The following is a 15613-nucleotide window of genomic DNA, read 5'->3' on the forward strand; positions in this document are numbered from 1 at the left end:
CCTTGAGGGACTCCACTAAGTAACTCCTTCCAGGCTGACAGTTCACTCTTCAGACAGGTGATGCTGGTGGTAGAAGGTCTGTGCACAACGGGGTAAAGAATGTCACTGACGCCAAACGCCAAAAATTAAAATGTCTGTACACTAATGCGAGGAGCCTAGGTAACAAGATGGAGGAACTGGAGCTACTGGTGCAGGAAGTGAAACCGGATATTATAGGGATAACAGAAACCTGGTGGAATAGTACTCATGACTGGAGTACAGGTATTGAAGGCTATGTGCTGTTTAGAAAAGACAGGAAGAAAGGCAAAGGTGGTGGAGTAGCATTGTACATCAATGATGAGGTTAACTGTAATGAAATAAGAAGTGATGGAATGGATAAGACAGAGTCTGTCTGGGCAAAAATCACACTGGGTAAAAAAGCTACTAGAGCCTCCCTGAGATAGTGCTTGGGGTGTGCTACAGACCGCCGGGATCTGATTTGGATATGGATAGAGACCTCTTTAATGTCTTTAATGAAGTAAACACTAAGGGAAATGTGTGATCATGGGAGACTTCAACTTCCCAGATATAGACTGGAGGACAAGTGCTTGCAAGAATAATAGGGTCAGATTTTTCTGGATGTGATAGCGGATGGATTTCTTCACCAAGTAGTTGAAGTACCGACAAGAGGGGATGCCATTTTTTAGATTTGGTTTTGGTGAGCAGTGAGGACCTCGTAGAAGAAATGGTTGTAGGGGACAACCTTGGTTCGAGTGATCATGAGCTGATTCAGTTCAAACTAGATGGAAGGATAAACAAACGTAGATCTGGGATTAGGTTTTTTGACTTCTCAAGGGCTAATTTTAAAGAGTTAAGGAAATTAGTTAGGGAAGTGGATTGGACGGAGGAACTTGTGGATTTAAATGTGGAGGAGGCCTGGAATTACTTTAAGTCGAAGCTGCAGAAACTGTCGGAAGCCTGCATCCCAAGAAAGGGGAAAAAAAACCATGGGCAGAGTTGTAGGCCAAGCTGGATGAGCAAGCATCTCAGAGAGGGGATTAGGAAAAAGCAGAAAGCTTACAGGGTGGAAGAAAGGCGGGATTAGCAAGGGAAGCTACCTTAGTGAGGTCAGAACATGTAGGGATAAAGTGAGGAAGGCTAAAAGCCATGTAGAACTGGACCTTGCAAAGGGAATTAAAACCAATAGTAAAAAGGTTCTACAGCCACATAAATAAGAAGAAAACAAAGAAAAAAGAAGTGGGGCCGCTATACACTGAGGATGGAATGGAGGTTAAGGATAACCTAGGCATGGCCCAATATCTAAATAAGTACTTTGCCTCAGTCTTTAATAAGACTAGTGAGGAGTTTAGGGATGATGGAGGGATGATAAACGGGAATGAGGATATGGAGGTGGATATTACCGCATCTGAGGTAGAGGCCAAACTTGAACAGCTTAATGGGACAAAATCGGAGGGCCCGGACAATCTCCATCCAAGGATATTAAAGGAACTGGCGCATGAAATTGCGGCCCGTTAGCGAGAATTTTTAATCAATCGGTAAACTCAGGGGGTTGTACCGTATGACTGGAGAATTGCTAACGTAGTTCCTATTTTTAAGAAAGGGAAAAAAAGTGATCCGGGTAACTATAGGCCTGTTAGCTTGACGTCTGTAGTATGTAAGGTCTTGGAAAAAATTTTAAAGGAGAAAGTAGTTAAGGACATTGAGGTCAATGGTAATGGGACAATTGCAACATGGATTTACTAAAGGTAGATCATGCCAAACCAACCTGATCTCCTTCTTTGAGAAGGTGACAGATTACTTAGACAAAGGAAATGCGGTAGATCTAATTTACCTCGATTTCAGTAAGGCATTTGACACGGTTCCACATGGGGAACTGTTAGTTAAATTGGAAAAGATGGGGATGAATATGAAAGTTGTAAGGTGATAAGGAACTGGTTAAAGGGGAGACTCCAGCGGGTCGTACTGAAGGGTGAACTGTCAGGCTGGAATACAGAGGAAGGCGAAAAACCTCCAGGGCCCCTGCCAATCCGCCCTGGAGGAAAATTCCTTCCCGACCCCAATATGGCGATCAGCTAAACCCTGAGCATGCGAGCAAGACTCACCAGCCAGCACCCAGGAAAGAATTCTCTGCAGTAACTCAGATCCCATCCATCCAACATCCCTTCACAGACCATTGAGCAGACTTATCTGCTGATAATCCAAGATCATTGCCCAGATTAAACTATCCATCATATCCTCCTCCATATACTTATCAAGCCTAGTCTTAAAGCCAGATAAGTCTTTTGCCCCCACTACTTCCCTTGGAAGGCTGTTCCAAACTTCACTCCCTAATGTTAGAAACCTTCGTCTAATTTCAAAGTCTAAACTTCCTAATATCCAGTTTGTACCCATTGTCCTCGTGCCTACATTAGTACTAAGCTTAAATAATTCCTCTCCCTCCTAACGTTAATCCCTGATATATTTATATAGAGAAGAGCATATGCCCCGGAGCCTTTTTTTGGCCAGGCTAAACAAGCAAGCTCTTTGAGTCTCCTTTCATAAGGCAGGTTTTCCGTTCCTCGGATCATCCTAGTAGCCCGTCTCTGCACTGTTCCAGTTTGATTCATCCTTCTTAAACATGGACACCAGAACTGCACACAATATTCCAGGTGGGGTCTCACCAGCGCCTTATATAACAGTACTAACACTCCTTCTCCTTGCTGGAAATACTCGCCTGATGCACCCTAAAACCACATTTGCTTTTTAACGGCCATATTGCATTGGCGGCTCATAGACATCCTGCTATCAACCAATACCCCAAGGTCCTTCTCCTCTCTGTTGCTTCCACTGATGCGTCCCCAATGTATATCTAAAATCTTATTATTAATCCCTAAGTGCATGACCTTGCACTTTTCACTATTATATTTCATCCTATACTATTACTCAGTTTACAAGGTGGTCCAGATCTTCCTGTATAGTATCCGGTCCTTTCTGTGTTAGCAATACCCCCAGCTTTGTGTCATCCGCAACTTTATTAGCACATTCCCACTCTTTGTGCCAAGGTCAGTAATAAAAAGTAAATAAGATTGCTCCCCAAAACCGATCCTTGAGGGACTCCACTAGTAACTCCTTCCAGGCTGACAGTTCACTCTTCAGGCGTGGGGCATGGGTCACTTTCTGGTGGATTCTCTGCAGCTTGAGGTCTTCAAACCACAATTTTGAGGACTTCAATAACTCAGTCATGGGTTAGGGGTTGTTATAAAAGTGGAGGGGTTGGGTTCTGTGGCCTGCTTTGTGCAGGAGGTCAGACTAGACGATTATATTGGTCCCTTCTGACCTATGAGTCTATGAGTCTATAAACTTGCTTAGCAGTAAAAGTTCCCCAAGTGCCATTGTGTCCACCTGAGCATAGGTGCACTGAAGTCCCATGCCAGACATCCAGACACCTAAGCCCGCAAGCATTCCATAGACTGGAGAAAGAGAGTCTTTCCTCCGCCTAATGTGCTTGCGGGGCCTGATCTGATAAGCATGCAGCTCACTTAGTGGAATGGCCCTATAGATGAGTTCACTCAAAACAGCCACTGCCAGTACTGCTCCATCCTCATAACTTTTAGCCCAGTGGTAAAGGTACTCACCTGAGATGTGGGAGATCCTGGGTTCAAGTCCCTCCCCTCTGCCTCAAAGGAGAAGGGATTTGAACAGGGAGCTGTTCTCTCTCTGCGGAGTGACCTAACAACTGAGCTATGGGATATTCTGATATAGAGTTCCTTCAGTCTCTCCTATTGAAGCTGTTCCACTGTGAATAAGAGTCATTGGAGCAGAAGGACTAGATCTTGGTATGACACTTCTCAGAGTGCCCCGGACTATGGGTCACTTTGTTTCCCCCTGGCCTCAGTAAGAGAGAGAGTTATTGGTGCTAACCGGGTGTCAGTCTGTTGCCCACCAAACCAATCTTCTCAGGCCTCTGCCATCCCCTACTTTGCCTTGCAGGTTAACAGTAGGTGTATCCTAGCCCCTGAATTCCTCTAAACGCATCCCTCACTGGACACTCACAGAAATTACCAGATATACTCTCTCCAGAGGAACCCTATACACACAGCTTGATTGGTATAAGTCAGGATCAGATCCTGAATAACATCACAGCACTAAAATATATTTATTTTGAAACAATCATAACTTTATTATCAAAGATTGAGATTTAAGAGTTAGTGAGCAGAGATAACAAGTAGAAAGAGAAATGGTTACATATTAAACAAGTATAATGTGCCTCTTAGAGTCTTAAACTTAACGTTCTTCTTCGAGTGCTGGTCCCTATGTGTATTGCTCCATGGCTACGTGTGCCCAAGTCGGAGAATTCTTGACAGCAGTGTCTGTTGATCTGCAAATGTGCCCTCGCTCTCCTCATGCCTCCAACTTGGGAAATAAAAGGCAGAGTGACTGACTGCCTCTCCGGTTTCTTCTTACCACTGCCTGACTTGGGTTGACACCTCCAGTGTCTGGAGCTTCATCTTCCTTTATTCTTTGAGCTGCAAATACATATTATATATTTTAAAACATTTTAGAGCTTTGTCTGATAGCTTTTAGCTAAATTTGATAGTTTAATAGTTAGATTCTCAATCAGGAAGAATTCCCCTCCGCCCCAGACTATGTCCAGGATTCTGAGATTCAGATCTGTGCTTCCAGCCCATGCTGCTTCTCCGGCAATGATGACCATCAATGCTGCCTTTCTGCCTTGGGATTGCACAGCTCTCAGCAAGGTGTAGATTCTGCCACTTGTTCCCTGGTCATACCTTTGAGGGGTGGGAACTTTGCCTTAAGAAGCACTTACCGGAGAAGGCCATGAGACTGCAGTCAGACCCGGGGCAAGTCTTGTTCAGCCCATGAGGACTTAGGATGTTCTAACTCACAGGGTCATGACAAGAAAGTCCACAAATCCAGGGCTTTTTCAGTACCAGACTGCACTCCAGCAGCAATGGTGCCTCTAGTACTAATTGCTCCAGCTCTGTTGATTCATATGGACAGGATCCCTCGCACTCTAGAGAGAGCAGTCTTATGCGCCACCTGATGACGCTTTTGATCTCTGAGATCTCCAGCCTCCATCACCACCAGGTCCTTCCCTCACAAAGAAGGTTCTAACTCCACCAGGAGTTGCAACTTGTGGGAAGAGTCAGTCTCCAATTCCATCATCTAGTCATGGTTTCCTTCCAACAGAACCTTTGGTACCGCAGATGGGTGCAGAATCAGCATTTTCTTTCTCAGGAAACTCTGAGCCACTCAGTGAACCAGTGTCGCCTCCTCTGAGGCATGTCTTCGTAGACAGGTGACCTGGATTGATCTGGAACCAGCCTCCAAATCTAGAACGGCCTCAAAACGGTTGGTACCCCATGCCCTGGGGACCTCCACAATCACTGTTTGACCCATCTTATTGGCCATACTGGGGAGGGTGGGGCCTGTATCATCCAGCATAGTCAACACAATCTAGGGGGTCAGTCCACTCTTCCCTACCAAGAAGACAGCCAGAGATTCCTCCTGACCCTATGGAAGAGAAGGATTATGAGCTGGATCCAGCAATTCTGCCAGTACCGACAAGACTGCCCTTATCATCTCTCGATGAAGCAATTGTCTCCATCCTTCCTAATGACCATAAGCCATTTCAGGAAATGTTATGTTGGGTTGCAGAGGAGCTACAGATCTCCCTTAATAAGATTCAGGATCCTAAGCATAAATTCATGGAGAGCCTCCAGTTGTCTTGATCCAGCCAAATATAGCTTCCTGTTAACAAAGCCATTCTAGAACCAGCTAGTACAGTTTGGGATACCCTAGCCACTTGTGCCCTTACCCCCAAGAGGGCAGAAAAAAATTATTTTGTCCTAGCCTAAAGGGCGGAATTTTTTTCTCATCCTGTTCCTAACTCTTTAGTTGTCCGGGCTGCCATGGACAACGTAGACAGCCTAGGTCTACTGCAGTCGATAAAGAGGGTAAATTATTTGTTTTATTGGGAGGAATATTCTTCGCTTCTACTAGCCTTCAGTTCAGGATAGCCAGTTACCAAGCACTGATAGCTAAATATCATTACCTGAATTATTGTAGATAGCACTTGGGTGCAGGGGACTGGACTAGAAGACCTATCGAGGTCCCTTCCAGTCCTGTGATTCCAAATGCATGGACTTCATCAACAAGAAGAGAGCTCGATTTCAGGCTCTCACTGAGGAAGGCCAGTTGGTTGCCAGGACTGCCCTTCAGTTACAAGTAGATGCAGCAGATACATCGAGGACAGTGGCTGCAGTATATTAGAATCATTGCAATCATCTGCAAGCTATTTTCACTAATGTCCCAGTTTAAAGACATTATGTCTCGTTGCTTTCTGGATAAAAATGTCAGCAATCTTACTTGCAATTAGTTCCCTGGTACTGTCTTGTTGCACATTAAGGACAGTTTTATTATTCAGTTGTGTCTGTCCCATTGATGATTGGAGATGATTTTTAAGTCTTCTGAAGCTGAATGAGTTCAGGATGATACAGGCACAGTAAGAAGGATTCTTATAAATTGCAGTACTCTGGAAACATAGTGCTTCCAGAGTACTGCAAATGACTCCAAGATCTCTTTCGTGATAGGTAACAACTAATTTGGCACCATCATTTTGTATGTAAAATTGAGATTATATTTTGTCATGTGCATTACTTTGCATTTAACATTGAATTTCTTCTGTCATTTTGTTGCCAAGTCACCCAGTTTTATGAGATCCCTTTGTAACTCTTTGCAGTCTGCTTTGGACTTAACTATCTTGAGTAGTTTTGCATCATCTGCAAATGTTGCCACTTCACTGTTTACCCCGTATTCCAGATCTTTTATGAATATGTTGAACAGCACTGGTCCCAGTACAGACCACTGGGGGACAGCACTATTTACCTCTCTCCATTCTGAAAACTGGCCACTATTTTTTTTTCCGTGGGTACTTGAGCCCCAGAGCACTCACAGAGTTGGTGCCTATGGCCACAAGGTTCAGAAGTTCCATTTCCCTGCATCTTCCATGGCAACATCATCATCCCAATCTCAGCGCCCATCTAAATGATAATTTTGAAGGATGTTCAAGAGCTGCAAACCAATGATGCTACCACGTGCCAGTTCCCACACACATTTAGCACTCTTTTTCCACATCTGGAGTGGAATATAATGCTCAGATGGGTACATCATCCATTCCAACTATGCAATCAAATTTACCTCCTGTGATAAACTCAGGACAGACAGCTGCAAGGGTGGGGTAGGAATCAGTCCCAGAGGGTTAAAAGGCCCTCCTCCTTATCAATTGAGAGGCAACCACAGGTCAATCAGGTGCAGCTGTGAAAGGGTTACCAAGGTAGCAAATTAGAATCAGCTGAGGGGGAGCTACCTGAGGTTAATTAGGATCAGCTGATTCCAACTTGGGGCTGCCTGAGACCTTTTTAAACCCTTCCCTGGGAAGAAGGAAGGCGGGTGGAGAGCGGAGAGAGAAGGAGCCCTTCTCCCAGAGCAGCAAAACAGCGAGACTCACCAGGAGCGGAGGCAGTACTCTCTCCCACAAGGGAGTAAGAATATGCTAAACAGGACTGGTGGAGATAGGGGGAGCAGACTTCCCCTGTGTCCCAAGAGGGACCGCATTACTCAAGCCTGTCTCACCAGGGCTAAAAGCAGCAGAGGCTGGTGAGACTAAGAAGGTGCCTTGCCACACTCCCTTCCCCCTCCAAAACCTCCATTCTCCACCCCTTTTCAGGGGCCATTCTTACAAGGAGATTCTCAAACAACATAACAGCAAGGAGCTCTTTTCCCACTATAAATCTTGTCCAGGTATGTCTAACACTCCATATTGCTGGTGGGATGAATCTTTCTGTGGCATGGATGCTCAAAGTGATTAGATTGGCTTGGGGTTTCTGCAGGCCTTGGCTCAGTTTGGTGCCCTGAGTCCTGCCCCACATCCTCCTAATGAGAGCATAGAAACTACAAAGACTTTTTCTTCTACTCCCTTCACTTATCATTAGTTTCATTAGTGGTGAGACAAGCAGGCAGCTTTAGTTACCTCCAGGTCAGGAACCTGCATTTAGGTGTTTGGGAGACTTCTCAGCAGGTGTCTTCTTTGTTCAGTTCTAATGTTTTGTTGAAGATTCAGTCCTATGGATGAGCACGATCATTCATTTGGTCTTAATTGGAAATCTAACTGTTGATTTGCTTCTCACAAGGTCCCTTACAATAATTTGAGAGGAAACCCTGACAGAGCTTGTTAACACTTCCCTTAAAGTTTGTAGAACTGTATCTAGTTCTGGGTATACACTCTTTCATCAAATATCTCCAAGGTTTATCCTCTCCAGGTTGGGTCCAGCAGTTTTTATTTTCTATACTCCAGAAAACTCTGGAGTCTGTAAATATCCTGATTTATGCTTTGTCTGTGCTTCTATCTGCTTAAAGCTTTTCTACAGCCTCCATCATTGTTGTATTTATAATGCAAGGAATTTCTTTGGCCCCTGACTCCATGAGACGGTTCTGGCTGTGGATCTCAAGCAGAGTGAGAGGCACCTGCCTCTAGCCCGGACTTAGAGGTGTGGGGCTTAGGATCCACCCCTCTCCTCAGCATCTTCTATTCACTAGCTTAGGCAGCACCCTTCCTAGCATGCTGGCTTTTGTGGATCCTCAGCTTTTCGTGGGCACCTCTTTCTTCCCTCGCATTGCATGGAGAGCCAAAGCATCCAGTTCAGGGTTTCTGAATTCCATTGCATGGCTAGGCATCTAAAAGCTAGGCACTGCAACACTTAACATTGGCAATGTGTAAGTCCCTTTGTGGATTTGGGCCTTCGAGCGTTCATGGCAGTTGCTCAGTGCAGCCAAACTCAGCAGAGGGAAGGAGTTCTTTACCTCACTCTGACTGTATCTTCTCCAGTCCTGCAACTATCAGTGCATATCAACCCAGTAGGTTTCACCATACTCACTATGGCCCCATATTGCTTTAATTCAGCCCTGAGATGTGATTTACGATAGTCAGTACTACAGTGCTAAGGCATTTTGCAACATGGGTAAATTGACTCTCTTGGGCCATGTATGGCTGAATGGGCCAACTTGAGTTCTTAGGAGGACAAATTTTCTCTGTTTTTGTGAAAACTGAGATGATCCTTATCTGAGTACTGTAGGTTTAGTGTTCCACAGTTGTCCTGCTAAGAGACCTGATCATGCATAAATGCAGTGTGCATCCTTTGGGATTTAGTAGTTCAGTACAGTATTTTGTTACTTGGAATATTACTTAGTACCCTTGTAGAATTAGCATTCTTCAAGACACTCTGATTCTCTACTGGGAAAAGTTACTATATGAGCAAAGTGGCTGAGCTGATGGATTCTGATTTTTGTACTTGAAGACCTTCTAGTTCTAATTATTTGTTGAATTGATTCACCATCCGGACACCAGTGAGAAACTGTCTTTGCCTGCTGATTTAACTCTTTAGTAATAAGGGTAGGGAATTAATGGTTCAGGAGAGAATGCATGTTCCTTACTCACCTCTAGATTACCAAAGTTCTCATGGAGTTCTGTTAAGACAGGGCACATCTAGTAGAACAATGTGATTTGTAAGGACTTGTTACATTTCCAGGATTAGGAGCTAGATCCACAAAGCGATTTGGGTGCCATTTTAGGCACCTAAGTCCAAAATTTAGATCTTCAAAACACCCACTCAGCTGCCACCCAACCCCGGGTCTCTACGCTTAAAGTCCCTAGTCTCCTAAAAGTCGCTTAGTGCCTAAAAATCTGCCACTGAGCATATGCACAGCTGCATCAGAACTGACACCCAGGCCTACAGCTCATACCTAAAACCTAGAAGGATCATCAAGTAAGCATTCCCCATTTGTGTCCCCTGTGAGACCCAATCCAGTAGGCATTCTCAGAGACCAACTAAAAGATTAGTCCTCACACAAAATACAGGAGCAGGAGAGGTGATGGTGGTGCCTGTGCCTTCTAGCAAAAAATTATAGTAGTTGTGGTATCCCCACCTCTATGCCTTTTAGCCCAGAGGTTAGAGGACTCACCAAGGATGTTGGGGCCCTAGGTTCATGTCCCCCATGCCTAATGTGGAGCAAAGACTTGAACTTGGGTTTTCTACATTAGAAATGAGCACCCTGACCACTGAGCTGTAGGGTATTCTTTGGTAGGGTCTCCCTCAGTTTCTGTTGTTGAAGCTGTTCAACTTTGTATAAATAATTAAATAATCATTGGAACTGGGACTTGAACTGTGGTCTTCCACCAAGTGCCAGAGCCATTGGGATGTAAAGGTATTCTCTCGCCCTGGTCCACTGGATGTTTAAGTATTTATACAAAATGGAACAGGTTCAACAGAAAAGATTGACAGAGACCCCCCTGACAATATCCCATAGGCCAGAAGTTAGGTGCTGTCCTGAAAGGTTACAAATGTGGCTTCAGACCCCTTCTCCTAATCACACAACATGGGGCATTTGAACCAGCATCCCCCACATCCAGGGTGAGCGCTCTAACCCCTGGGCTCAAGATTATAAGGGGGAGTATGTGGCAGATTCCCTTACTTGTGTTTGCAAGAAAGGGCTTAGGCACTTCATTCCAGGAGTGGGCTCATGACTGTAAATCCCAAGCAAAGATGGACACCTCCCTCTGACCCAGATGTAGGCACCTAAGTTCCTTTCAGGGGCAGTGCTTAAACTACACCCTTCTCCTTGGTTTTTCCTGTGGCTAACATAAGGAACACCTCACTCACCTTGCTGGCTGTGGATTCCATAGTTAGATACCTAGGTCTCCCCATGCATTTTATAGAGAGCCAAGGTGCCTACCTCTGGGCTGTGGATTCTGCTAAGCAGCAGAGCAGAGTTAGAAGTTGCAGTGCTGAGCCCCCTTTGTGAATCTTACCATAGCAATAGTCAGTTTTTTATTTCAGTAAGACCTGAATTTGCCTTCTGGTTTGTAATGAGACATCCATCCAAACCCACTGTAGAGCTTTGTGAAAATGCTCACCAGAGTGGCTTGTTTACTTTCTGTTCTCTCAGCTAAGTGGGTGGATGGATGCTTTAGGACTTAGCACTACTCAGCTACACTTTTTGGTTGCAAGAGAAGATTTGAGTAAACTTTGGGACTAACAGGAACCTTCATGCTGTGTTCATTTATGGATGTGTTATTTTCCTTTAAAAAACAGGAGTACTTGTGGCACCTTAGAGCACTTTATTTATTTCAGCACTTATGCTGAAATAAATTTGTTAGTCTCTAAGGTGCCACAAGTACTCTTGTTCTTTTTGCGGATACAGACTAACACGACTGCTACTCTGAAACCTTACTTTCCTTTGTTTCTCTAGTCAAGATGCTTTCTCCCCCCCCCCCCCGCCCCCGAAAGAGAACAGCATCTGTTAGTTCACTTTTTAACTGCAGTGTGGGAGTCCTTCAAACATCTTAAAGAGTTGTTTTGCCTTCAGGGTCTTAGTAAAGGAACAGATTCTCAATTGCTTATATCTCTGGATGGGTTTTTACATTTTTTAGCCTGCAGAGACTTGTTTACCCTCCAGTTCAGAGGAGCATCCACTATACTCTCTGCATCTTGGACTGAGGCATTGCACAAGTAATTTTAGAGGCAACACAAATATCACCAATTTTAAGCACTTTCTTAATGACAGTAGTGTGTGTTGCCTGGTCTCAGTGATGACTGGTGAAGTGGGAAAAGCAGATATTTGGCAATTAAGAATTGCTTATCAGTAATTGGGCTTGTCCTAGTAACCTGTTCCCCATCCTATTCTCCTTTCCTTTCTGCTGTAATATGAAATTGTACACTGTGTGGGAAGTTTCTGACTGGAGAAGAAGAGAGGTGCTTGCCTATATATACCTTACTTGAATGACAGCTTTGTTGCATCCTAAGCTTCCTCTTAGATGAGCCAAGCTGCTGTCAGTGATAATTGGTCATAGAATGAGGAAAGAGAAAAATATAGTTAATATCATGTAAATCTTTCTTAATATACCTGCAGTAGTTTCCATCCGTTATCGGATATTATGACATGACATCTAAGGCCTCTTAAACTCTATATACCAGGTCATTGGACCCTCTTAAAGAAGCAACCTCTTAAAGGGTCCGTTAACAGTTTTAAAACTGCATCTGAGGATTTCCCTAGCATAAAGCTCCCATAGCCAGCCCTCTGCCAGCCTGTATTGATCCTTACCTCAACATAGAGGGCATTCTGGGGTGTGGAGAAGCTGGGTAGAGCACAGTGCTTCCCTGAAGACTGTATCCACCAGTATAAGTTAGTACATTGGCCTTGGTTGTCCCCAGGACCAAGGGATGGAAAAGTAGAATAAAGCTACTTAAATTTGTTTCCCAGGAGCACCAAGTGCTGCTATGGCCCCATACTGCTTTTAATTCAGCCCTCAGACGTGATTTACAACAGTGTTTATAGAAACCTTTTCATTTTAATGGGGATGCTGGGTGGCTCTGCCTTCAGTATTTAAGAATGTGATTCTTATCCAGTTAAAGTCCTGAGTGAAATAAAGGTGATGGACTATCTTGATCCATAGAAGGCAGAAATCCTTCATGTCCAACTACCACATACAAACTCTAATTCTCAGGGGAGGGAGAAAAACTTATCAAAACAGGATTGAACCTTTCCGATATGAGAAAGCAATGAGCTGATGTCTGAGTAGTGAAAATATGGGGAAGCTTTCCTTAAGGCATTCTGCTTCTGTGTCTTTGCAATAAGTGGAAGAAAGCTCTAGTTTAAAATATTTACAGTACAGAAATAAAACAGATATTTTATGAAACTCAACTGTTATTATTTGATGTTTGTACTACAGTAATAATTAGAGGCCCTAATCAAAATCTGGATCGCAATTGTGCGAGGGGCTGTACATACACATTCTGAGCAATAACTCCCTGCCCAGTAAAGCTTATTATCTAAATAGGCAATATAGACAAGAAATGGGAGAAAGGAATTATTTTTGTATGCTAACAAGTATCTTCATAACTACATTCTTAATTATAGTAAAATTGACTTGTCACAATATATGGTGTCTTGGGTTTGTTGGTGTTGCTCAGAGAACCATTCTTACCTCTGAGGATATTAAGTGTCTATCCCAGAAGAGAACTGTCAGCTTCATGCAGGGATATGTAGGAGTCATTGCTGGATCTCAGATGCCCAGTGCTCACTTATCTTCCATTGGGAGAGTGCTAGCTGTATCACAGTTACTGTATGTGATATACAGCATGGATGGTGGCTGCAGAAGAAGTTATTTGCCTAGAAAGAGGATGCTTTACTGACAAATCTCTTGTGCAAAAAGAGACTGGAACTGTTCTTCAGGAAAAAAAAAAAAAAAGAGATGTCCATAAGTCTTTGAAAGTTTGCAGCAGAAAATAATAATTGAGCGACTGCATCACAAAAAGACTGAGATGTCTTTCAGAAAAAGCAGAATATTGTGATTTCTTTTGTTAAAATGTTGTTTTATTAAAATGCAGTTCAGATAAAGGCTCTGATTCATTATGGATTTTAATATACTGTTGATCGAGATATGATTTTAAAATACTACTATATTCAGTTTAATCTGAAAATAACTTACATTATTGTAATGTTTCTTTATCAACAATTAGGTACTTCATGAAGAGACTACAATCCCAGGAACTGATTTGAAATTATCATACTTAAGCTCCAGAGCTGCAGGATATAAATCAGTTCTTAAGATCACAATGACCCAGTCTGTTATACCATTTAACTTAATGAAGGTTCATCTTATGGTGGCAGTGGTGGGAAGACTCTTTCAGAAATGGTTCCCTGCATCCCCAAATCTGGCTTACACTTTCATATGGGATAAAACCGATGCATACAACCAGAAGGTCTATGGCTTATCTGAAGCTGTCGGTATGTACAGTGTGATGCCTTTCTGAATTTATTACTGTCTTGGGATCAGTGTTAAAATGAAACTGACCATATCAGTTAATCAGAAAATATTTAGCACAACAGCACTGTACTAAAGGTAGACTTTTTATAATAAAAATGTATTTCAAAATAAAAAGAGATCACAAATTGATAGTTTTTCATTTGTGTTAAATAAGTTGGAGGATAGGCCCAATGTGGATAGTTTTTGTGAATCTCATTTTAAGCACAGTGGCAAATTAATGTGGAAAAAACCCACTCTGTACTGCGACCCTTGTCTTAGGACAGACTTAGTCAGTCTACTGCTCTGTTTAAAAACAAGATCATTTTAATCATCTGAAATTCCTTTTTTAAATTGTGAAATATTTGAACAATCTCTGTATGATAAAGGATATACAGGTTTTAATTTAGTTAGTGAGGGCAAAAAAATCACAAGTTTAGTATAGAAATGTTATTTTTCTGAACAAAATTCCATTTTTCAACTATGGTGGGGAATATGAAATGTGATTTATTATGATTCCAGTGTCTGTAGGTTATGAATATGAGTCTTGTTTGGATCTAACTCTCTGGGAAAAGCGGACTGCCATTTTGCAGGGATATGAATTGGATGCCTCTAACATGGGTGGTTGGACATTGGATAAACATCATGTGTTAGATGTTCAGAATGGTAAGGACGTATATTTGTCATTGTTCATTTTAATATTTTACTCTCGTGCCCTTGCTTGAAACATATCGTTAAAATTAATCAAATATTTTCTTCCATGTAAAAAAGTACCATACCTGAGCAAAGTATGAAATAATTGAGTATTTTATGTTTCCATGTTTTACAGTTTATACCATATTTCTCTCTCCTAAAATTACATAAGCCTTTGGGATTTACTTAACAAAGGTGTCACAATGAAAAGCATATTATTGCATTTTTTTAGCTTACAAAATTTTATTTTACATCATATTTGCTGTCTTATTATCTACAGTGAATATGCATTCTTAATGATTCTCAACATTCTGTTAGCTTTTTTGACTATGGCTGCACACTGAGTGGATATTTTCAGAGAACTATCCATATTGACTCCAAGATCTCTCTCTTGAGAGGTAACAGCTAATTTAGACCCCATCATTTTATATGTATAATTGGGATGATGTTTGCCAATGTGCATTACTTTGCATTTATCCATAGTGAGTTTCATTTGCCATTTTGTTGCCCCATCACCCAGTTTTGTGAGATCCCTTTGTAACTCTTTGCAGTCTGCTTTGGACTTAACTATCTTGAGTGGTTTTGCATCATCTGCAAATGTTGGCACTTCACTGTTAACCCTTTATTCCAGATCTTTTATGAATATGTTGAACAGCACTGGTCCCAGTACAGACCACTGGGGGACAGCACTATTTACCTCTCTCCATTCTGAAAACTGACCATTTATTCCTACCCTTTGTTTCCTATCTTTTAACCAGTTACCAACCCATGAGAGAACCTTCCCTCTTATCCCATGACCATTTAATGAGGCACTTGTTTATCAGTTAGAAGTCAACTTGACAACACAGCGCACAGTCAACTTGTGGAACTGCTTCCCTGAGGAGGTTGTCAAAAAAGCTAACAGAATGTTGAGAATCATTAAGAAAGCATATTTGCTGTAGCTAATAAGACAGCAAATATCATGTTACCTCTATATAAATCCATGGTTCGCCCACATCTTGAATAGTGCATGCAGATGTGGTCACCCCATCTCAAAAAAGATATATTAGAATTGGAAAA

General features: G+C 42.5%; 1 protein-coding gene across 13 annotated transcripts in view; it reads left to right on the forward strand.

Annotated features, from left to right (window-relative positions):
* Positions 1 to 15613, forward strand: part of TENM3 (teneurin transmembrane protein 3) — a 704125-nt gene that overhangs the window by 628273 nt on the left and 60239 nt on the right. For all 13 annotated transcript variants that reach the window (XM_032780127.1, XM_075066391.1, XM_032780134.1 and 10 more), the window contains 2 exons: positions 13578 to 13845; positions 14384 to 14527. In XM_032780127.1, the coding sequence (XP_032636018.1) occupies positions 13578 to 13845; positions 14384 to 14527 (412 nt within the window). The remainder of the gene's footprint in view (positions 1 to 13577; positions 13846 to 14383; positions 14528 to 15613) is intronic.

This window comes from Chelonoidis abingdonii, chromosome 5, assembly GCF_003597395.2.
Source record: "Chelonoidis abingdonii isolate Lonesome George chromosome 5, CheloAbing_2.0, whole genome shotgun sequence".
NCBI classification, from domain to species: Eukaryota; Metazoa; Chordata; order Testudines; family Testudinidae; genus Chelonoidis; species Chelonoidis abingdonii.